Raw genomic sequence first — 25,943 nt, 5'->3', positions numbered from 1 at the left:
ACATGGAAAAGCACAATGGAGGCCACCAGGAGTGGATGAAACCAGGATGAGTAGCAGCTTCCTCTACCCTAGTCACCCTCCAATCCTCCAGAGCAGTAATAGAGGTAAAGTGTGCAGGAAGATGTCTCCGAGCCAGGTTAAGCTCCCACCCCACCAACCACAAATACAGATGCTGGAGTGACAGGAGGAGTGAAACAGATCAATGTACACTCTCCCTCCTCTAAGTCTCTGGAGCCAAAATGAATGGCTTGCAATGGAAGGATATGAACTTGGAGTTTGACACTGATGCATTCGATTTTTAAAAACTAAAAGCTAGCCAGAAAACTATGGAATTTGCCAAAGATATCACAAAGGAACATGAATGGGAGATGTGGCAGGGCACAGAGGAAGGGGGTGACTGGAGAAATAGAAAATCATTCTGTGTTACATCCCTACTGCATTGAGACTGCTCAGTAAACCAGATAAAAATATGTAGGAAAAAACATGAAACTCTTGCTTGAAGACCCAATTTCAAATTAAACGTAATAATATGCTGATAAAAGGCCTTAAGAAAGAGTCATATTTTACATACTCAACCAATGACTCATAAAGACAAGTTAAATATGGCTTTCTTCAGGTATATATTTTCTTCCTGGAAATAAAAATATCAGTGTTCATGAAACTGTGAATTTAAAAAAATATGTGAATGACATTTTGAAATTCACTCTTCTAAGTCTAAAAATGCCTCTTATGATTCAAAGCATTTGCAGGAACTAGGAATCTTAGAACACTATATTAAAATAATTAAGGCAACAAAATTCCATTCATTGTGTCTGTAACACACAAATCTTCAGAACTGACTGGGTAAACTCTTTCTGCTAGAACAAAGCAGTGCATTTCTACAAACGTGGCCCTAAAAATTCCAATGCACAATGTCATAGGACCTTGATTTTTATGAAAGGTGAATAAAGGTAATTATAGAAAATTACAAAAGAGTCATCACCCTGTGTTTTTTAAACCAATAATAAAATCCTAAGGCCCCGGCAACCAACTTAATAGACCCCCTCTGAGTCAAGGGGACCTCAGAGAAACGTGAAAAACTGAATTCCCAGCCATGACAGAAAGGGAGGTTGGATATCGCAGTCATTTTAGGCATAACTAACCAACATTAACATTGAAATAGAGATCATAAGACTGATGAAACATGTTATTTGTGGCAATATGGTTCTAAGTTCCAACCTGACTCTGGTATAGCATCATATGACAGATAGCAGGCCCTGAAGGAAATTAAAATATTTTACCCCAATATATATTTATATGACATACCTTGAAATGGCCCTGCAAAGCAGTCTCTTGTGGGAGGAACTTGCGCCTGTAGAGAAACTCCATTAATGTGGCCAAGCCCCCCCCCCTTTTTAGGTCTTTCCTGGGTCTAAGAGATGAAATGAGAGTCTGGGCTGAGCACGGTGGCTCACACCTGTAATCCCGGTGCTTTCGAAGGCCAACAGAGGAGGATCCCTTGAGCCCAGGAGTTTCAGACCAACCTGGGCAACACAGGGAGACCCCATCTCTACAAAAAGAATTAGCCAGGGGTGGTGTGCCCAGGAGTTTGAGGCTGCAGTGATCCATAACTGCACCACCGTACTCCAGCCTGGGTGACAGAGCGAGACCCCGTCTCAAAAATATAAAAAATTTTAAAAATGAGAGTCTGACAACTTTAAGGTCTGAAAAGAGACATTTACCATCTATTCTCTCTGAAGGCTGTTACCTATGAGGCTTCATCTACATAACAAGAACCTTGACCTCCACAACCATTCCTTTTATCTTAAGCATTTATTTCTAAACTGACTTTGAGTCTTTAGACAAAGCTTAACACTTTCAACCAATTGCCAATCAGAAAATCTTTGAATCTACCTATGACCTGTAAGCCACCCAACTCCTTCACTCCCCACCCAGCCCCTTCCACAGCTTCAAGATATTCTGCCTCCTTAGGATGAACCAATATGCACCTTCCATGTATTGATTTGATTTTACCTACAATTCCTGTCTCCCTAAAATGTAACTACAATGCCTAGGGCACACCTTCTCAGGACCTCTTGAGACTGTTCCTTGGGCTATGGTCACTCATTGGCTTAGAATAGACCTCTTTAAAAATACTTCAGAGTTTGGTTTATCAACAGTTTAAGATTTATTATTTATAAATTATATCGTTTTGCTGCCTTTGGTACTCTAAAATGTGAGCAAGCAATCTTGATTTTTATAATGATGTAGAGCTTCTTCTGGATTTATAACACCATCAACTACTATAAATTGATACTTTGTTTCTTTCTCATGAATTTACAAAAACTATTCCACTGAAAGGTGAGTTGTAAATTTCAATATATCAATTAAATAAGTTGGCTTTCTTTGAAATTTGCAAATCTATAATTTTTAAGATAAGTTGCCTAGTTTGATTTGTAATCTCATAAACCCAGATGAGACACTATACTTGAGATGATATACATTTCCTAGTTTGATATGTACTCTTCTAAACCCAGATGAGATATTATACTTTAGGATTCTGATATTGACTTTGCCAGTCTAAAGACTTCCTTTTTTCTGAAGAGAAAATCAGGAAGTATTCATAGAATCACTTCAAATATTCATAGAATTTAAGAAAACAGACAAGGCACTGTGGTTCACACCTGTAATCTCAGCACTTTACGAGGTCAAGGTACGAGAATTGTTTGAGGCCAGGAGTTTGAGACCAGTGTGGGCAACAGAGAGAGAGGAGACCCTGTTTCTATTTGAATGAATGAATGAATGAATGAATGAATGAATGGTTTTAAATTACATAAAATGCTAGGTGTGTGAAATTTTTTCATGCTGTTTTGAAAATATGAGGGACCATCCAAATAAAAATCTAAATTTCCTACCACCAGCTCTGAAAAGAAGTTGAGTCAAACTATTTCCTGCAGAGCTAAAAGTTCTTGATGTTGCATGACTACTAAATATTTTACTAATCTCAGCAGGGAACTGGGTTAACTGCTTATCTGTCAGATGTTTTTAATGGCCACCCCCTATGGAACAAAAATGAGGAGGGTATAAAAAAGACCTATGTTTAAAGAAAGTTCCTTGTTAGATCATTAAGGTATGTGATACACAGCACAATCACTGTGTTAAGAAAACATATATTTGATGAGTACACCTCAGATTCATTAACTGTGGAGTTGACTTCACAGCAGTAGGTAGCAATTCCACTGTAGGTACTGCACAGAGGCTTTGCACAGAAGAGTACAGGCAGCAAAGAGCTGAAGAGTGACAGTTTAACACTAAATCTTAGGAGACTCAAAATATGCTTGATTCTTGCAGCGTCTGCACCCCAGTTGTACAAAGGACCTAAATCTTTATTAAGACAAAATAGCATGTTCTTAGCAAGGCGCAAAACAGCTTTCTTTCATAAATATTGAACTAAATAAGTAGATTAAGTTGGTTTCAAAACGTTCTTTACTACTTTTTTAGATCACTTGATGACATGTAAATTATTGTATTTATTTAACTATAGTCAACAGTATAAATCTACATTTAGTTCTATTTATAACTAATTAATGTATAAGTAAACAAAATTAATTTATCCACGAAAAGTATATAGAACTGTAGCTAGCTCATGATTAGCATTAATAAATATCATAGTCTTATTATAACACATCCACTCATAATGTAATAACATAAATGATAAGATATATAATTATTGAGAGTAATACTAATGAGAATAATATCTGTTACTGTCTCTTCAGTTTTTTTCCCAATCCTTTCCATAACTAACAAACACCATATCCACTTCTTTGTAACAAAAATGTGAACATACATTTAACATGCTTGGTCGTGTACCAGTGTTTTAGTTGATGCATAATCTGTTTCACTCTAAATGCAACATGCTTGTCACATTAATGCCTCTAAAAGGACAAGGATAAATAAATGAATGAAATCATATTACACAGACTGAGACACAACTTGGAATTATCTTTTCTCTCTTTTAAAAATCCTATGTTTTAGCTAAGCTTTGAAAATTACATGCTTATATTTGATAATCAAAATCTGGCAGTAAAGTATAAAAATTTATTTTTTTGTGTAAGCCATGGATAAAAATTATCTAACAAATGCAACAGATGTGATGTCAGCATTGTTTAGGGGGATAATAACATTCTTAAGTAAGTGACAAGCATGTACATGACAAAAATCCTAAACATTTGCTTTTTGCTTTTTTTTTTTTTTTTTTTTTTGAGATGGAGTCTGGCTCTGTTGCCCAGGCTGGAGCACAGTGGGGCAATCTCGGCTCACTGCAAGCACAGCCTCCCGGGTTCATGCCATTCTCCTGCCTCAGCCTCCCGAGTAGCTGGGACTACAGGTGCACGCCCAGCTAATTTTTTTGTATTTTTAGTAGAGATGGGGTTTCACTGTGTTAGCCAGGATGGTCTCAATCTCCTGACCTCGTGATCTGCCTGCCTCGGCCTCCCAAAGTGCTGGGATTACAGGCGTGAGCCACCGCACCCGGCCTGCTCTTTGCTTTTTAGCTTCCATTAACTATGCCAGTGAAGGTCTAGGGAGACAGCTAATTAGAACATAAATTACACTTACACACACATATAGAAACAATTATTTTAGTTTTACATTTCCATCAAAAGAAAACACTAAGTGATTTTTTAACAGTTTCATGTCTACCAGAAAAGGAACTTCCCTCTCTGGCAGTGTGCACTCATGTTTTGACATATCCATATACATTCATTTATGTATGTAAAAGAAGCCACATTAAATGGTAAAGGGCTTTGTAAAGAATTAACCTTTTAATAAGAAAAATTCTTTTCAACATTAAAGGAAAATCATGGTTACACAGGTAGTCAGTATACCATCAAACCAATACAAACTCTTTTCTCTATGGGGCAAACTCTACTATTTCTAATGTATTAGAATTCTGTTGTATTGAATATCACTTCAAAAAATAGATATCAAACACAAGACCTTACAAATCTTATTATATACTGCCTTAATTCATAATGGCATTTAATTTTTTTTACAAAAATATTTTAACATGGTGCTTTCTACTCAGGAATTACAGATTTTCAAAATGTATGATATATATTTGAATTGAAAATACAGTTACATTTATGACAGACCATTTATGATTTCCACATCCAGACAAGATGAAATAGATTAACTTTTCCTTATTTTTCCTGCTTAACTACAAAAAGCTCTGGACCTTAAACATAAAATTAACATAAGGGGATTGTGAAATGTGGAGAGAAGGTGGAAGACTGACTAAGGTCTTTGGGACCCAAGGAATAATACAGTGGTGAATTCCTGAGTTTTCTTTTTGCTTTACATATCCTGGGCTGGGTACTAGAAAAGCCAGCAACTTAAGAATGCCAATGGGTATAGGCAGGAAAAAACAGTCCTAAGAAAGTCTGCTCTTTCTAACCAAAGGACCAGAAAAATAATAATATAACAAGATATAAATCTTTTAGGCAATAACTGCCCTACTCCAGGCAAACACCACAGAAAAAATGGCAGATCCACCTCCATCCCTAACAGCAAAAGGCAATTTGGAAGTCTACACTTTCCCCCTCACCAGACTGTAATGAGGTGACCCAATTTCCTTGCTAAACTTGTGACAGAGAAGGCCAAATGGGGAGTCAGAATTTTCATCCCTGTTGGATCCCTGGACAGTCACCTGTACCTGGTGATGATGGGGCGTCCTACTCCTCCTTGCCAGGGCGGTGTCAGTACAGGCATGGTGGAAGGTCAGGACTTTTACCACCACCCAGCTATAACAATATGCCTCCTCCCAAGAAGATGTCAACAGAGGCTAGGTGGAAAATGTGAACTTCCAGAAAAAAGGCAGCACCCCTATTCCCTAACTGGTACAATGTCAGAGGCGGCTTACTGAAACAGAAATGTTAGGAGCATAGTACTCAAAATGTCCAAAATTCAGTAGAAAATCACCCTTATACCAAGAACCAGAATAATCTCAACTTGAATGAGAAAAGGCAATTCTCAGATGCCAACAAGATGTCACAGATGATAGACTTATCTGACAAGTATTTTAAAGTAGCCATCATAAAAATGTTTCAATAAGCAATTACACACACACTTTTGAAACAGATTTTTAAAAATAGTCTCACGAAAGAAATACAGGGTAACTTAGTAGATGGGCTTCATAGCAAAATGGAAAGAACAGAAGAAAGTATCACTGAACTTGAAGATAGAAAAATATAAGCTCCCCAATCGGAAAAACAGAGAAAAACAGACTGAGAAAAAAACAAATAGTGCTTCAAGGGTCTGTGAGATCATAACAATCTAATAACTTGTGTCATCAGGGTCCCAGAAGGAGAAGAGATAAGTGGGACTGAAAAAAATTCAAAAAAATAATGGCTTAAAAATTACCCAGTTTTGGTAAAAGATAAACCTACACCTTTAAGAAGCTGGGTAAGCCCCAACAGGATAAAAACAAACAAATCAACACACAATCAAGCTTCTGAAAATTAAAGGCTAAGAAAAATCTTGAAAGAAGAGAGAGAGAAACAACTCCTGACCTACAGAAGTAAAAGAATGACAGTAGTTTCTCAACAGAAACCACGGATGCCAGAAGGAACAGGCATAACGTTTTCCAAGTGCTGAAAGAACTGTCAGCCCAGACTTTTATATCCAGAAAAAATATCCTTGAGGAAGAAAGGAAAACCCAAAACATTCTCAAATACAAGGAAATAGTCTGTCACCAGCATACCTACCCTGAAACAATGGCTAAAATTAAGTTAATGAAACAGAAAGGAAATTATAAAAGCAGGAAGAATAAACACGAAAAAGAGTATAAATATTGGTAAACACAACAGGCTTCCCTTCTCTTTCTGAGGTTTCTAAATTATATTTGACATTTGAAGCAAATATAATTAGCACTGTCTAATGTGGTTCTAAAAGCATGTAGAGGAAATACATTATAAAGAGTCACATAAAGAACACGAGATAGGCACAGTATAGCTTCTGAGATAGTCTCACCAAAAATGCACAACCTCAATCTAATCATTTGAAAACATCAGGAAAACTCAAATTCAAGAACATTTTACAAAATAGGTAATCGATTTTCTTCAAAAGGGTTAAGATTATGAAAGACTGAAGAACTGATACTTGATTGGAAGAGACTTGAGAGACTTGACGACTAAATGCAATGTGGATCCTAGACTGGATTCTGGACCAGAAAAAGGACATTAGTAGAAAAACTGGCAAAATTTGAATAAAATCTGTACATTAGTTAAGAGTATTATATCGTTTTAAATTTCCAGGTAGTGATAATTATACTATGGTAATATAACCCGTAACAATAAAGTCAGTACTACTTTTTTACTTTTCTGAAAGTTTAAAATCCCTTTTTAAGGGCCATTTACAATATGAAATAAAATCATTAGTGCTAAGAATTAAGGAGACTTGAAGGTACCCAAGAGCCTATTAAGAATAGATAATAAACTTAAGTTTTTCTTTACATACCAGAATTTTATATTTAAAGAGTCTTCAAACAATGAAAGAAGGGAATCTGGGGGTACTAAATTTTCTCTTAATTAGAAAAACAAAGTCAGTGGGGCAATGTAGTACTGTCTACCTCTGATATGGAGAGGAAAAAAGGGTGCAGAAAACATTTCTAGTATAAAGGCCTGGAAACTTGTAATATTGAAAGCGTCATGAAAAAGAGGAGTAAAAGCTTTCTCCTTAAGTCAGAGTTTTAGAGGAAAAAAAATAACAACATAGGCCTATGCATGAGAATCACCGTAATGGGGACCAAGAAACTTAAACCAAGAAACATCAATACAAGCTACTTGATTTGCAAAAGATAAGAAGAAATAAGTTGGTGCTTAAACTACAAATCCAAATTGGTAGCAAATACCACTACCTATGACAGATTCTTTTTTAGATAGTCCTATTTTTACTCTAGGAAAGCATTTCTACCACTACCTCAACCTTCTCCTCTATCATTCACTTCACTGCAAAAAGTTTGCACTAAAGCCACCCTAATAGGGAACAGTAACCACATAAATACCAACTCTATTAGGTTTTTCTGTGCAGCATTTGACACAGAATTTGATGGAGAGTCAGGAGAGACTACTGCCCCAGAAACTAAGGGAAAAGAAAGTCCAAGAAGAAAAAAGTTTGGATTTGAGTCCAGCGAGATTAAGTGCTTCGGAAAATAAAACTCAAAACTATTCAGAGGACTGGAAACAGAATCCAAAGTCTCTATAATGTATCATTCACAAATGTCAGGATGCAATCCAACATTACTTGACATAGAATAAACAGAAAAAGGTGATTTATACTCAGCAGAAAAGACAATCAATAGACACCAAACTCAATACATCTCTGATGTTGAAACTGGGGGGATAAAAAATGGTGTTTAATGCACCTATGCTAACTATATTTGAGCATGTATAGGAAAATATATCTGCAATGAATGAATGGATAGAAAATCTCTGCAGAGAAACAGAAACTAATGAAAAGGACCATATAGAAATTCTAGAAATGAAAAATATAATTACACAAAGTAAAAAAAAAAAATTTACTGGATTAAGGAGATAGGAGTCAACTGAACTTATAGGTCATTAGAAATTGTACAATCTGGGCCAGGTGTGGTGGCTCATGCTTCTAATGCCAGCACTTTGGGAGGCCAAGGCAGGCAGATCTCTTGAGGTGAGGAGTTTGAGACCAGCCTGACCAATATGGTGAAACTCCATCTCTACTAAAGATACAAAAATTAGCCAGGCGTTATGGTGAGTGCCTGTGGTCCCAGCTACTCAGGAGGCTGAGGCAGGATAATTGCTTGAACCTGGGAGGCAGAGGTTGCAGTGGGCTGAGATTGCACCACCGCACTCTAGCCCTGGGCGACAGAGTGAGACTCCACCGAAAAAAAAAAAAGGAAGAAAGAAAATTGTACAATCTGAAACTAAGAGGAAAAAAATGAATAACGCCTCAAGGAATCTGTGGGACAATATCTAAAATGCATGTAAATGAAGTTCCAGAAGGAAAAAGAGAAAAAAGGAGACAAATCATTTGGGGGGAAAAAATGGCCAAAATTTCCCCAAATTTTATTAAAATAATAAATATATAAAGGAAAAAAGATATACAGTGAGATGAACAGTGTACCCTAAAAGATATGTCCAAGTGCGTAGCCCTAGTACCTTTGAATGTGACCTTTTTTGAAAATAAAGTATTTACAGATGTAATTAAAGATCTGGGAATAGATCATTCTGAATTTCGGGTAGACTCCAAATCTAATAACAAGTCCCTTTATAAGAGACAGCAAAGAAGAAGGCCATGTGAAGATGGAGGCAGAAACTGGAATGATGAATCTACAAGCCAAGGAAAACCAAGAATTGCCAGCAGCCACAAAAAGCTAGAGAAGAGGCACAGAACAGATTCTTCCTCAGAGCCTCTAGAAGGAACCAACCCTGCCGACACTTTGATTTCAGACTTCTGGCCGCCACAACTGTGAGAGAATAAATTTCTTTTGTTCAATCCAATGTGTTTTTATATAATCAATTATGTAATGAATATCTTATATTTAGAGATTTTCCCATATTTTGAATTATTTTATTTGAACAGATGTCAAGTTTACCAGTTAGTAATTAATTAGTCAATTCAATGAATATTTTAAAAGAATTGGTAGAATTCCAGCTTCTGACAACAGAAGAATGAATTCACAAGACAAAGTATTTTGCAGATATCAAAGTGTAGACAAAATAAAAAAATATTTGAAGACACTAGAATGTTACCAAAATCAGGCAGATACCAGGGCAGAGATTTCCCTTGAAAGATCAAAATGTATGCAGTAAGAATTATGAGTTTATGACTTTTTGGTTTTGTTTTCATCTTGTGCTTCTTATAGTTCTACTGGTGGAAAACTGTAGTCTTACCCGCTGGGGGACGCAGAGAAAGAGTTTAGGGTTGGCAAATGAACTAGATATTTTGGGAAGAAATCCTAGGAGAAAGCTGCAGAAGTGGCACAACTTTAAATCTGAATCTTTTACCCCAATTCCAGCTGACTGCTAAACTTCACATGCACAAGGGAGATCTTGGAAGGCCCAATGTAAAAGTAGGCAGAAACCAGTGAGAACTGGTTGAGATTTGAAAGTCTGCTACTTTTTGAATAGAGTGCAGTCCCTAATCTGAATGCAGCTCAAATAATTGAATGCTAAAGCTTTATAGGCCTGTAATATCAGTGGCTGTGTGGCTGGCAGATCAGCTAGAAATTTAGAGGAGGAAATGCCAGAACGTAAAAAAGGCAAAGAAAGTGGGCCCCAAAATATGAGCATAAACTCAGACCAAAAAATTAGCTTTCACTATATGATGCAGGCACAGAGGAGACCACAAGAGAAAATGCTGCAGTTATAAGGTAGAAATACTGAGTAGAGTATATTGGCTGAGGGATACCACCATGGGGAAGATAAGGCTTGCAGTTTTAGCCTAAGCAACTTAACCAAAAACCAAAACCAAAATAAAAGTATTAATCTGGGGAAGAAATGATGATCCAGAGTTGCAACACGTTATCCACAATGTCCATTTTTCAAACAGAAACTAAAGATATGCAAAAATCGGGAGAAAGGTAAACCACACTCATGAATAAGGCAGTCATCAGAAATTGACTCCTAACGGGTCCAGCTGTTGGATTTAGTTGACAAAAAACTTCAAAGCAGGTATGATATAGATGTTCAAAGAATTAAAGGAAAATATAATCTCAGTATCTATACAAATATGGAATCTCAACAGAGAACAGGAACTATAAAAAACAACTGAATGGAAATGTCAGATTTGTTGTGAAATTTTTCACAATAATCCAAAAGACTAAAGAAAAATAAATGGAGCCTTTGAGGCCTGTGGGAAAATAACAGGAGATTTAACATATGTGCAACTGGAGTTTTAAAAGGAAAGGAGAAAAGGCAGAAAACTTTTTTGGAAAAAATAGTGGTCCAAAACATTCCAAAAATGGTTAATAAAAAACACACCATTATTTTACAGTTCTAAGAAGCTAAATGAATCCCAAACTAGATTAAAAACACTCCTACATGTACCATAATCAAATTGGTGAAAAACAAAGATATACAAAGTATCTTAATGCTTTTAAGTATTAAGAGGAGAGATTCCTTGCTTAAGCCTAGACAAAACACAACACATGACATACATGGTCCTGTAACAACTGGCTGTCCTATGAGAAAAAAAATAAATTTCAACTCTTACCCCATACCATACATTAAAAATTAACTTTAAGTGGGTCTTAGCATTAAACATAAAAGCTAAAAGCATTAAATGTCCATAAGAAAAGTTAAGATAAAAAATCTTTGTGATCTTAGGGGTAGTCAAAAGATTCCTCAGATGAGACCAACAAGGCATAAACCTTAGGGGAGAAAATTGAAAATTTTACTTCATTGAAATTGAAAAACCTCTGTTTTTCAAAGGATCACATTAAGATAACAAAAAGACAAGTCATAGGGAGGGAGATAATATTTGTAATGCAAATGACTTATGGCCAGGATATAAAGAACTCTTGTAAATCAATAATTATGGGGGGAAATCCCAATTAGAAACTGAGTAAAAGATGTGGACACCTGGCAAAGATATACAAATGACCAATAAGCACATGAAATGAAGCTCATATCATTTGTCATCAGTGAAATAGAAACTAAAATATCAATGAGACACCATTATACTCTCAATAAAATAAGACTGACCATATTAATGTGTACAACCCTCATACATTGCTGGTAGGAATGTAATGTATGTAACACATTAAAACAGAATCTGAAAGTTTCTTATAACATTGTATGTACACTTACCATGTGATCCAGCAATTCACTCTAAGGTATTTTCCCAAGAGAACTGGAAACATGTCTGCACAAAATCTTGTAAATGAATGTTCATAAACAGCTTTATTCATAATGGCCCCAAAGTGAAAACAATCCAAATGTCCATCAACAGGTAAACTGAAACAATCTGTGGTATATATACATATAATAAACTAATTCTTAGCAACATGGAACATGCACGAATTTCAAAATATACTGAGTGAAAGATGCCAGACACAAAACTGTGAATACTATATAATTCTACCTATATGAAATCAGTGAAAAGGCAAAACTAATTTTTAGTGCCATAAAGGATTATGTGGTTGTCTGGAGGTGAGGAAAATTGGCGGCAAAGAGGTGGAGGCAAATCTTTTGCAATAAAGAGTCCCATCTTGATTATGGTGGTAGTATATATTTTGGTGACTGTATACATTTTTCAAAACTCATCAAACTGTACAATATGGGTGTGTTTTATCACATGTAAATTATACATCAATAAGGTTGATTAAAACACTTAACTGTAGTTATCTCTGACACAACTGAAGACACTAAGTCATGGTTCATATTTTGCATAATCATAATTAACCTCACAATTAACTAATTTCCAAGCAACTGTTACATTAGGAGCTTAACACCATTTGAATTTATTGTACGTGTTCAGATGTGTTTATCTGCCCTTGCACCTATACCAAACCCTTCCCTCTTCCACACTACCACTCTGATGAGCTCACTGAGCGCAGAAACCCTGGCTATCAATTTCATGCTATATACTCAGTGCCAAGTTGCATACCTGGTCCACAGCAGGTGCTCAATATATACTGGTTGAATTCATGAATAAATTAATCCCTTACATGTTAGTATGCATCTGGAATCTCTTGTAGGCCTTTATCCATTCTCCCTGAGCAATATTATCTGTTTCTGTGGCTTCAGTTATATCTATACACTGACGACTCTCAAACCTGTGTGTACTATGTTCTCTTACTGATCACCGGACTGATTTCAACTGCCTACTGGACAAATCCATGTGAATATCCCACAAGCAACTCAAATTCCACGTTTAAAATGGAACATGTTAAGTTCCTCTAAGTTTACTCATCTCATCCATACTAAAAATAAAACTTTCCCTAAAACATCTCACACTCAAACTATCTCACTTACTCCTCAAATGGTCTCTACTTAGTTTTCAACTTATGTAAATCTAGCTTCCACCCTAACCAGGCTAGTGAAAGCATCCTCTCTGAAGTCAGCACAAGAGATCATTTAATTTTCTCAATTGAGCCTTAGACAACTATACCCTAGATCCACTCCTCCACGCCCAACAGCTTTGTCTTAACTCAATCTTTACTGTTTCTTTCCTGGATTCATTAAAAACCAGTCTAATTGGTCTATTATCAAGTCTGTCTCTTTCTTGTCTAGTTCATCTTTTACACTGCTGACAGAATTATCTTTCTGTAAACCAATCATGTGAAATCTCTTTTAAAGGTAAGTCAGTGGTATTTGTCTAATGGCTAAAAAAGTTCGAACTCCCAACAATACACACACATTTTTTTCAGCCTCCTCACTAGCCGCTTCCACTTTAAATTATTTTCTAAAACACCATGCCCTTTTATGTCTTCAGTGCTTTGATGCTTCTGCCTATAATTCCTTTTCTTTTTTTTTTTTTTTTTTTTTTTTTACTGATAATCGTAGTTTATTAATAACAGCCTGTCCCTAGCGCACGCTTGCTGCAGTAACATACTAGTACAAGAACATCTGGCTTAACAAACACTGCCATTTGACTGAAAATTCCCAAGTGACAAAAATATCAAGGTTCATTGAATATGGTCAGACCTGACTCATGTATTACGTGACTTTTTCTTATCCACCTTAAAATTTGAAGTATTCTTTAAAACATATTTTAAATATTCCCTCTGCTATGAACTCTTCCCTAATTCCTTCAGTCAGAACTGTTCATCTCCACTCACAATTCTTGATATCACTAACCACACTTCAAGTTAACAGGTATCAGGTTATACTTACTATGTCATTTATTATGTGGGGTAGGCATTACATACATAATTTCTTGCACCATGCTACAAACATTTAATTATTTTTATCAGACCATTGTGTAATGTTTGAGCACTGATCCCAGGAGATAGGATTAATCTGTGGCCGTGGGTTATCTTCTTCCGCATATTGATTTTATTTGCCTATCAGTCTCCAACTTGACCATAACTCCCCATGTCCAATGTTTAGCATGCTACCCAGCATTTGTAGGCCCTTAGTGAGTAAACAAATGTTCCATGTCCTGTGCTTCAGCTGAATCAATTCCAGTGTTCAATGGGATGGCATTCCATGGGCAGATTAATTTCATATCCATCTAATTCTTCATATACATGCTGAAATTATGAAAACCTCTTCACAATATACTATCTACCACCTATCTTTCCCTTAGTAAGAGTTTTTCAAACTGTAAACCTAGCACTGTTTTCCAGCAATGGTTCAAATGTTCCATTTTAGGACTTGATTCTAGACTTTATTTTGGGACACAGTCTTGCTCTGTCTGTTGCCCAGGTTGTACTACAGGTGTGAGCCACCTCATCCGGCCTGTTCTTTTCTTATGCTTTTTTTAAAAAAAGAGATAATGTTACAGATAAAAAAAAATTTGAAAGTTTTTCAAATATCTGTTTTCTCTGATAGTTATATCTGCTTTTTGATGTGACTATGTTAAGATGGCAGAACTTTCTAGAACCTAAAATCTGTCAGGGTTTAAAATCAAGTAAAAACAAGTAAACTACATTACTAATATGATATTTTACGTATGTACTCCCAAATGTGTTTACATATAAAATTTTATATTAAAATAAAATCTAAAGTCCCTTCCATCTCAAAGGAGTCAGAATTCTTTTAATTATTATTTATTATTATTAATATTATATATATTTTTTGAGATGGAGTCTCGCACTGCCGCCCAGGCTGGAGTGCAGTGGTGCGATCTTGGCTCACTGCAAGCTCTGCTTCCCAGGTTCACGCCATTCTGCTGCCTCAGCCTCCCAAGTAGCTGGGACTACAGGCACCCGCCATCACGCCTGGCTAATTTTTTGTATTTTTAGTAGAGACAGGGTTTCACTGTGTTAGCCAGGATGGTTTCGATCTCCTGACCTCGTGATCCGCCCGCCTTGGCCTCCCAAAGTGCTGGGATTACAGGTGTAGGCCACCACACCCAGCCCTATTTATTTTTTTGAAACAGGGTCTTGCTCTGTCATCCCGGCTGGAGTGCAGTGGCGGGGTCTTGGCTTTGCACCTCCACCTCCCTGGTTCAAGCACTTCTCCTGCCTCAGTCTCCCAGTAGCTCGAATTACAGGCACCTGCCACCATGCCTGGCTAGTTTTTTTTTTTTTTTTGGTAGAGACAGAGTTTCACCATGTTGGCCAGGTTGGTCTCAAACTCCTGACCTCAAGTGATCTGCCTGCCTTGGCCTCCCAAAGTACTGGGATTACAGGCATGAGCCACCATGCCCAGTCAAGGAGTCAGAATTCTTAAATGGCTTACTCAGTTGTATATATAGTTGAGGGCAGAAATAAATTTATTAATGAAATCTATGACAAAAACAAACCAATATCCAGAAGACTATGGGCCACCACCACACATTAGTCCTACTTACAGGGACTAGTCTTCAAACATTACACAATAGCTTTTTTCAAAATAAAATAAAGATTTGTAGGCAAAAACATACTAGGTATTCTGAAATAATATATGTAATGCCTACTTCACTATCTGATATGTGAGTCCATCAATAACTGTCAGTTTCCTCCCTAGTTTATCCATATATCCCCTAAATGCAGGCCCCTATTATGTCAGAGCAATTTTTTTGAGTATATAAAATCTTTTACATGCAGCATTCCACATACTGTTCTTTCTTAAGAGTTGCCTTGGGTGAGAAAAGAACAATACATATGAAATTTCAGCCACTGTCATTTGTGGGAAAATAAAAAATCTCCTTAGATATAGCTGGATTCTGGAGAAAGGGAAATGCTGGAGTCACTTCAACATGACTTGGAATGAGTATAGGTATATAGCTGCCATCCACCTGAAGAGTACTATAATTAATTATATGTCATTAAATGAAAAATCACATCATTGCCAATCTTTTCTAGCAAAAGGAAATGTAATACATCTTTATATGAAAAATAATTTCTTCCTTCAAATACTTGAGTTTTCAAATAATTCCAAGTAGTAGAATTTTCATGTTGAGTTGAAATCTCTTCTGATACAAACAGAAAAGGTTATCAGTTCTACTTGGGAAGGACACAAAATGATAATCATCTTTTTCTGCACCATGATGGCTCATTTCAGATCTATATTAAAGTTTCTTTGGTTGGAACAGCTCTTACTGTGTTTGTATATTACTTATATTTTGTTTAAGTATCTTGTGTGTCTTACTACGTATGCACTGGTGCATAAAGTCTCCAAATGAGTATCACAGCGATATAGGGTGGGTGGTTAGACCCGAATAGTTTATGCAGTAATAATGGACTGTTTTGCTCAAGGCCTGCTTGATTCTTACCTGTATTACTGTTACTCATTGTGGTTTTTATATGCACCAGGATTTCCTTCTTCAAACGTAGTATTTTTTTTTTTTTACAGGGTTTAAAATTTCAGTAAAATGAGTTGATCTACAATTCTGCTGGTTTTTATGGAAGTTCAGGTGTGTGTTATGTTTGCATATCCCTTGGACTTTGGCCTGCGTATCAAAGTCTAAAGATTCCAGATAAAACAGGTCGCTTTGCATAAACTGGGGCTGCCCACTGGAAGAACAAACCTGAGTGTTAATGTCACTAAAGGAAGACCAAGCCTTCAGGAGACTTCTAACACATACTTAGATCTCTCCAGGGTCCTTGGAAGGTAATAGAGGTCAAATTTAAGAGAGCTTTCTAAGAATTTTTAAGATTTTAATGGCAAATCAGAGCAGCATCTGCTGACCAAATCCAGAAATGTGTTTTGCTCATTGTAGTCTAAGTAATTTCTTACGCTTTTATACATTTGTTTAATAGCCTACATGAACATTTGGTCTCAGAGGCAACACAGTAAGTTATGTTTCAATGACAAATTTAAAATGAGGGAAAACACACAGTTGGGCCCTCCATATCCATGGGCTATGCATCCAAATATCAAAAATATTAAAAAAGAATTTAAAACTAACACAAAAAAGCAATACAGTATAACAATTATTTATATAGCATTTACATTATATTAGGTATTATAAGGCATCTAGACATGATTTAAAGTATAAGGGAGGATGTGTGTAGTTTATATGTAAATACTACAACATTTTATATAAGGGACTTGACCGTCCATGAACTTTGGTATCTTTGGGGGTCCTAGAACCAATCCTTCCTGTAGATACCAAGAGACAACTATATTCCTAAGTGTGGGTGTGTATGTACATGCATTATTTCTTTCTCCATATTATCCTAAGAGAAATTTACAAAGTTGTACTTGTATTGATCTCTTAACAAAAATGAATACCTTATTCTAAAAAAAAAAAAAGCTGCTGCAAATAGCCACCTTGATGATAACTATACCAATTGGAAAACATGAGGTATAGGAGAGATAAGAATAAATAGGAGAAAGGTTGATTCTCAGATTCTCAGGGAGACCAGCCACCACCCTTGACTTCCACCAGCCCCATCCCAATGTAATCTAAACTACAGTCATATTGTTAAAAAATAAATAATTAAAAGAAGCCTGTGGCTACAAAAACCTGCTATTATCATATTGAACTCCACAAAAGGAGGCATATCAGTTGAAATGTATTAACCGTGAATTATATTTGAAAAGGAAAATTTTAATTTAACTGGACAGTCTCATCTTGCTGGAAACGGCATGATTATAATACAATAATGAAATGCCCCTCCATAAAACACTCCTTGATTTTGGATAATAAACTAATTATAGTTTAACTAAAACACCAACTAAGTGTTTCTTTATATTATTTATGTGAGGAAAAAAACCTAGTTTGTTATCCTATACTCGGAAGGTTTCACAAACAACACTGTTTCAGTGGATGATGCTCACAGAAGAGGCACAGAATAGCAAACTGAAATGAAATCCATCTAGAAGGGATGATTTACTAAAATAATCCACTTTCATTTTCAACCTAATTTTTAATGACTAGTTTAAACAAAGAAACCACTTATATCTAATTAGCATAGAAAAGCATATTAAAGATGTGAAAACGTAGAATAATGCAAAGTACAACATGAAACAAATTCTTTCACTTCAGTTCAAATGCACAGCATTTCAAGAGTGTCTTTTGCATAGTAAGTTTTTTAAAAAAGCTGAATGATTTTGAAACATTTTGCCATTGTAATAAAAGAGTACACAACAAGGAACCCTGAAACACTATGTAGGACTACAATTTTGAATGAGTTCTTATAAAATGTGTAGAAGTTACAGAAGCATACGATTAGGCTGAACAACAAAGTCTGAAGTTCACAGAACTATTGAATAAAACATTTAAAAGAATATAAACAAAATGTATTAATACTTGATAATATTTGAAAGAAATAAACATTCATTTCTGACAGAGATCCAAAAGGTTCGATTCTAAAATACGATAAAAACTTTAGGTGAGACCAAACAAGAATAAAAGAACTGCTGAGAATGTGCAAGTGTTCAGTCACATTCTGCTCTCTTAAGTCAGTTTTATTAATAACTTTAATTGTATAATAATTTTACCTATTTTGTAGGTTTAAAAGAATTTGAGCTTGGATACCTACATTCAGTTGATCAAAGTAGCTTTCTATAATTTATAAATTCAAATTAAAGACTGGGTGATGAAACAAAATTAAAAGTTAAAACAACTTTGTTTTCAATACACTCACATATTTTTACTTTGTAATACAATATAGCTGTCACATACAATGACTCTAGTAGGCTTAAATCAAATTGGAATGGGCAAGGACAGCCAAAGAAGGGTTTACACAATATTCAATAAGCAATAGTATCTGTTCAGTTTGCAATAAAATAAAAAAGTTCTAACCTAGAAACACAGAAAAAGAATTTATTGTGTTTAAGTTTCCGAAATAAAAGTAACAGAATAGCACATAATCTGTAACAAGCTGGTCCTACAATTTCTAATCTGCAGTCCAATTAAAACATTTAAGTAACAGAAACAATCCACATGTTTTTCTACCAGGTAAATATACCTGAGAGGGTAACCACAAAGAACCTTCTGCTGCGACATTATGAAGAAGGGCTACGCATGTGGCCGGACTAAGCCATTTCCCAGAGATTCTGCTCACTGCTTAGCTGCAGGTAGTGGTCCATCAGTGACACAGTATTTTACATCAACACCAGCTCATTCAACCAAGGAAGCACAGTAATATTTTAAAATCACCTGTTTATATTCATTAGTATGTAAAAATCACAATACACAGATTTGGAAACGTATAACGTGTCCACAAAAAAAGAGTGTATTTTGTCAGCATAAGCTTTTTAAAAAGGCTTAAGCAATGCAATAATGAGGGAAGCAGACTCTACGTGTTGACTACAGTGAAGATATGTTAAAATTATAATTACTCTCATTGCCAAGAGCTTAGAAATAAAAACAAATTTAAAAAATTAAGATGTTCCGGTAGCAAAATTACATCTACTGTAACAATAGCTCCAAGCAAAAAATCAATTCGGAGCTTGAATGCAATTTGTGCTTTGTTTCTATAAGAATGCAGTGTTACTCTCAGACATTTCTAAATGACTAGATTCATAAATAAGCAGTGAATTTCTTTTCATCACAATTTATTTCTAATTCATCCTATGCAGATTATAGACAGAACTAAAAATTACTTAGCTTTTTTCCAGTACTTTATATAAATCGAGATCTTTTTTAACAGTGATTTATTGTATTTCTCAAGGTAAAACAACAAAAACAAATTCTAAAATTATAACTTTAAATTAAGTGGTTAAAATTTCAGATGACAGAGCCAATAACTGGTAACAGCTTCTTTAAGTTCATATTAAGAGTCCAATTAAAAACACTAACAACTACCTGGCAATAATTTGAAAGAATCAGAAGGGTTCGGTGAAGGGAAAAAAAAATCCAAACATGCAAAATACCCCCCAAAACACATGACCTTCTTTTTCATTTTATAATCTAGACTTGTAAAATTTTTATAAATACATGATCATTCTACACAATACAGATCTTCTAGAGCATTTCTAAAGGATATTACAGTTTTTGGTCTTAAGGAATAAAGACTAAGATGGAAAAGGAGATGAAAACAGTGAAATCTGAGAAAGCAATACTCTCTCTACACACAAGCTGTAGTTCATCCAGTCAAGTTAGCGGTTACAGTTCAGTACATGATTTTCAAGGCAACTAAGAAATCAAGACAGATATTTCCCTTTCCTAGAGTTAACAATTCTTTTAAAAGTTCCAATGTATCCATAAAGGAGTGCTGATTTTTGTGGGGTTTTTTCCAAAAGGAAACAAAGAATAAATAGGGGAAAACAAGTTTCCATCCCTAAAGTCACATACACAAGTTAAGTTAAACTATAAGCTAGTTTTAGACTACCCAGTGAAACAGAATTGTTGGTACCATCTGAGGCAGATGCTACCCTCCCTAGTCAGTTCAAAACATGATCCAGTAAAACAAATACACATTGTTATGCCTCAAACAACTATAAAGCATTTCATTATTCTTCAAATATCATGTTTAATTAACTCCTAAGGTAACAGACTTCTAGAATGTTGTATCTTAATGGTGTACCTGAATCAATACTAGCAACAGAATGCAAAATTCAAAACTACAATAAAGGTAAAATCATCATAAAAAGAAATTCAATCCTTATGTAAAAAAAGGGAGAACTGAGGGTGAAATACTAACACCAAATGTCTGAAGGCAGAATTTTTGTTTGTGGAAGACAGAGTGAAGAGATAGATGCACCTAATCAAGACCAAGTGGAAGACAGTGAAGAGTATGAAAAATGCTTAAAAAAGAAAAAGAAAAAGAAGAAGGAAAATGGCGAAGAGACAGGCAGCAAAAGAATTACTAGACAGATCAAAAATAAGAGAAAATGAGGCATGTGCATACGGCTCTTTTTTTGTCTGTCCTTTGTGTTCCTAAATAACTTAAAATGTAAGTGGCATGTAGGCCATACTAGCAGGCAAGAATGAGCCTTGTGATGGATAGAGATGAAGGATCTGAGGCTAATGAATTGTTCTGTTTTTTTTGTTTTTGCTTTTAATTCATACCTGAAAGCCTTGAATCCTTGCTAAATATTCCAGTTGTTTTGAAGGTTGTACTGGAGAACAAGGGGGAGTAGGAGAACTTCCTTTTAAACCTATGGCTTCAGCTGTAGAAGATGTTCCGTTCATAAGGAGTTCCCTGGCAATTGTAGCTGAACTATTCGATGTGGGAGATATACTGAAGAAAGAGCTTGAAGGTTGGTTCATATCTTTGGGTGACAAATAGCCTAGAGTAGTGCCAGAGATTACTTTGTGGCGGCTGGCTTCCATCTCTTGATAAACATCAGGAGACAAATGAAGAATTCCTTTTGGAGCTATAAATAAAATGAAGAACACTGTTATTACACTTAATTAAAATAAAAACACGTTATAGTATTAACTCAATGGCTTTACTTGGTGTAGTAACAAAGAAATGAGAAAAACTGGCAATCAAGTATCTTTGTCATACTGTAGAGGCAACTGCAGTTTCTATTAAAAGGTGAATAATGTCTGTTTCAATTTTCCTAAAATTAGAAGTTTAAAAAATCCAAAAAAAGTGGTTTCAATGGGACTTGTGTGTAGTAGGGAAGCTATAAAGGGACAAGGGAAACTGATGTGTGGAAGTACACTGGGGGAGAAAATTGGGAATGTGCAGTGTCTTCACCCTGCATTTTAATATTTTATATCTCATAAAAGAGGCATGAAACCCCAACACATAGAGCAATTGAGGCACATCAGGTAAAATAAAGGCTTAATCAGACCAAATTTCTTTGGAGGTACAAATGCATGTAGTCAACAGCCCAGTGGTCCTCTCACCTCCACAAGGATGTCCCACAGACAACTCTAACTCACAAACACATAAAAAAGCAAATGGGTATCATCTCAAAACTAGCACTGTCTCTAACTCGCTTTGCTCATACCACCATGTGGCTGCTCATGACCCGACCTAGACTCCTGGCAACCATCTCTGATTTACTCACAAGCAAGTAGTTATCATGTTGCTCAAACATCTCAAGAATTTGACCATTGTAGGGATTATCTAGTGCACTAATTCAAGCCAGGCCATGGACAGGTTCTGTCCTCTGTCCATCAAGAGGAGTGGGGGCTGTGTCATCAGCTGATGGAGCTCAAACCATACTAGAGAAACACTTTCCTTTGACTATCATTTGTCTCAGAGAAGTTTCAAACCACATTTCAACCTGCTTATTCTAATGTCTTTTGATCAGATATAATTTTCAAATGATATTATCTTTTAAAATTATTGGTAAGTCACCACTCACAGAGATGTGCTCTGAGAGACACAACTTAATTCCCTGTTCTTGCCCCTTCCTCTCCTGATGCTAACCTTCTGATTCAAGCTTTCAGTGTTTCTCTGCTGCTAGTATTCTCAGTGTCCATTTCCCAAAATGTGTTCTATAACATAGTCCCCAAAGAAAATGGTTCCATGATAAATAAAAATTGAAAATAATGCAAATTACATAATACAAATGCCTTTTGCGAAATTAAAAATACACATTAGCATAGTGAAGAATCAGAAACCTCAAAGAACAAAAATCTATTCAACTTGGTTTAACCCAGGATTCCAAGTTTACTTTATGTCCAAGCCTTTGACATAGCATGAATAAAACAGCTAACCCTTTGGGAAATGCTGGAGGCTAGCCCAACTCTCCTCTGACTGAGTCATTTCCAGTGACCTGTCTTTGAGATTGATGATCTTTTCTTCTGCTTGACATTGTCTGCTATTGGATCCCTCTGGTAAGTTTTTCAATGTATTGTATTTTTTAGCTCCATGCTTTCCGCTTGGTACCTTTAAAAACTTTTCTTTTTGTTGAAATTCTCACTTTTTTTCATGCATTGTTCACCAGACCTCAGTGGGAATGTTTATAAGGATTACTTTGAATTCTCTGTCAGGTAAATCATGTATCTCCATTTCACTAGGGTCAGTTTCTTGAGATCTATCTCATTCCTTTATTTAGAAAATGTTTTCCTGTTTCTTCACTTTTCCGTGATTCTCTGTGTTTGTGTCTGCACACTACATAAGACAACCACTTCCCCTAGGATTCATAAACTGGCCTCATACTGGAGAAGATCCTAACCAATCAGCCTGGACAGAGATTCTGGAGGCCTCTCAAACTTTTATGCTAGTGTAATCCACTTTCTTTGTTCTTGGCAGTCCCCAAGCATCAGTCCCTTGCTTGTCTCAGTTCCATAAGAGCTCTGAGACAAGCAAGACTGAAGCCAATTCTTCAGGCAACTCCCAGATAAGTTGGGTCACTGGATACATGGCACACCTCTTTGACTCTCCAGGAAAAAGTTGAAAGCTGGAGCTTTTCAACTATTAGCTTTGTGCTGGGCTGAGCAGGGGATAGTGACCACCACCACCAGCCATCTCTGTCTTCATTGGCCCCGGGGTTGCTAAAATATGCCATGTCCTGTCAGCACTCTGAGACTTGCCAGACAGAAGCCAGTCTTCTGGGTAGCCCCAGAAAAGCTAAGGCATTGGATGCATAGTATACATCTTTCCCCTTCCAGGCAGAAAGAAGCTGGGAGCTGGGGGTGGGGGGTAGTTGTCTTGACTGTATGGCCCTGCTAATTAAGATCTGGCTGGTTTCATGCTCACCTGGCATACAGGAGCCTCTTAACTGGTTTCTGGATTTCTCATAAAGAAAATCTGTCTATAAATTATTATTGAATTGCTGTGTTCCAGGGCCTCCTATTCTACCATCTTGCCAAGGCTAGAACATTCTCTTACTTAAAGGTCTTTCACCAGTTTATCAGTTACACTAGAGAACCCAAACTCCTTAGGATAACCTAGGAAGCCCTTAATAATCTCTCTCCTACTTATCTCTATCTTTGTCTACTAAATATTTCATGAAGATCCCATGCTGCAGTCACACAGATATATCCAATACTCCAGGCTGTCTGATTCCAACACATCTTTATTTCTATCGTTCGATTACACACATGCACATACCCTCTTAGTTGAGCTCCAACTGCTACTGTGCTAGTTAAGCTTCAGGCATCCTACCAACCAATACTGTCCAGACCTCAAGTCATGCTCAGTCTATCAGGGGCGGAATGAAAATGGATAATACAATGTGATAGGGGTCTCACTAGAGATGGGTGGAGAGAGCAGTGGGAATGGGAAAGGAGAAGTGCTAAAAGCTCAGGGAAGGCTTGCTGGAGATGATGATGACAGTGAATTTCAAAGGATGAGGAGAATACAGCCAAGGAGGAAGAGGACTGATAACAGATGGCCAGCAGGAGCAAGGGCAGAGACCTGGAGAGTTCGTGTTCTAGGAAACCTCAGGCCATGCCTTATCACAAGAGCATACAGAGAGTCAGAATTGCAAATGCAGGTGGGGGCACACAGGGGCCAAGGTACAGGGAACTTTATCCTGATGCCATTAAGTATAAAAGAGTTTTGTAAGTTTTTTAAAAAAACCTTTAAATAGCTTAAAATAATACAGACAGCCCTCTGGCATGCATAAGTCCCATATCCCTGGATTCAACCGTGAACAGAAAATATTTGCAAAGAGAAACAATAACAACAACAAAAACAGCAACAGAAAACCCCACACACAATAAAAAATAACAATGCAACAATAAAAAACAATACAAATTCAAAAACTAATTACATCATATTTGATGTCGTATACTCTAGAGAAGATTTAAAGTATACTGGAATATGTGCATAGGTTATATGCAAATATGATGCCATTTTCTATCAGGAACATAAGCATCTGTGGATTTGGGTATCTATAAGGTGTCCTGAAACCAATTCTTCATGGATATCAAGGTCTTCATGGATATCAAGGGATGACTGTATATCAATTCTATTTTATGTATTTTCTTTATTCCTTTATGTTAGCTTTCAAATTCTCTACATTAACATGTGTTAGTTTTTTTATAATGGGGAAAAAATTTCAATTTTTTTTACAAGAAAACATTATGCACAGGAAAAAATTAAGATAAATCTCATCAGCCAGAGGACATTAATTTCAACACTTTGCTTTAAAAATATGTTTTTAATCCTGTTTTTATCTATGCACTTTTTAGCTGTTGTTTACTTGAAAAAACAACTTAAATACATAGGAATACCATATGATCCTGTCATTGTTTATAAAACAATATATTTCTACTGCTAATACTAAAAGTATAAAATTTCATTATATGAACTGTTTCTGTTGTTTTGTTTGTTTGTTTGTTTTTTGAGACGGAGTCTCCCTCTGTCGCCCAGGCTGGAGTGTAGTGGCGCGATCCTGGCTCACTGCAAGCTCCGCCTCCCGGGTTCAGGCCATTCTCCTGCCTCAGCCTCCTGAGTAGCTGGGACTACAGGCGCCTGAACCACACTCGGCTAATTTTTTGTATTTTTAGTAGAGACAGGGTTTCACTGTGTTAGCCAGGATGGTCTTGATCTCCTGACCTCGTGATCTGCCTGCCTCTACCTCCCAAAGTGCTGGGATTACAGGGAACTGTTTCTTTAAACAATTCCATATCATCGGACATCTATCTCCAGTTTTTTGCAATTATAAACACAGTGATGAACATTCTTATAACTTAATTCTTATTCACAAGAAAATTTATTTCCTCAAGTTAGAAGCGGAATTGCTAGCTGAAAGGATATTTTAGGGTTTTTGACACTAACAAATTGCCCTCCAAAGAAGTTATACCAATATCAGACTCCCACAGAGACACATGAAAGTACCTTGTTTCCTATTTTGATATTGGAAATTACTATTTAAAAATCTTAAGGCAGGGCACTGTGGTTCATGCCTGTAATCCCAGCACTTTGGGAGGCCAAAGCTGGCGAATCACAAGGTCAGGAGTTTGAGACCAGCCTAGTCAACATGGTGAAACCCCGTCTCTACTAAAAATACAAAAAATTAGCTGGACATAGT

At 36.3% G+C, this 25,943-nt stretch overlaps 1 protein-coding gene across 17 annotated transcripts in view; it reads right to left on the bottom strand.

The window, feature by feature from the left end:
- The window catches only part of LOC105483581 (staufen double-stranded RNA binding protein 2), a 332,549-nt gene that overhangs the window by 109,688 nt on the left and 196,918 nt on the right, over positions 1-25,943 (bottom strand). For all 17 annotated transcript variants that reach the window (XM_071068098.1, XM_071068096.1, XM_071068101.1 and 14 more), the window contains one exon: positions 21,070-21,377. In XM_071068098.1, coding sequence (XP_070924199.1) covers positions 21,070-21,377 — 308 coding nt within the window. The remainder of the gene's footprint in view (positions 1-21,069; positions 21,378-25,943) is intronic.

Source organism: Macaca nemestrina, chromosome 8 (assembly GCF_043159975.1).
Source record: "Macaca nemestrina isolate mMacNem1 chromosome 8, mMacNem.hap1, whole genome shotgun sequence".
In the NCBI taxonomy this organism is placed as follows: domain Eukaryota; kingdom Metazoa; phylum Chordata; class Mammalia; order Primates; family Cercopithecidae; genus Macaca; species Macaca nemestrina.
This window is presented reverse-complemented; position numbering and strand designations above follow the sequence as displayed.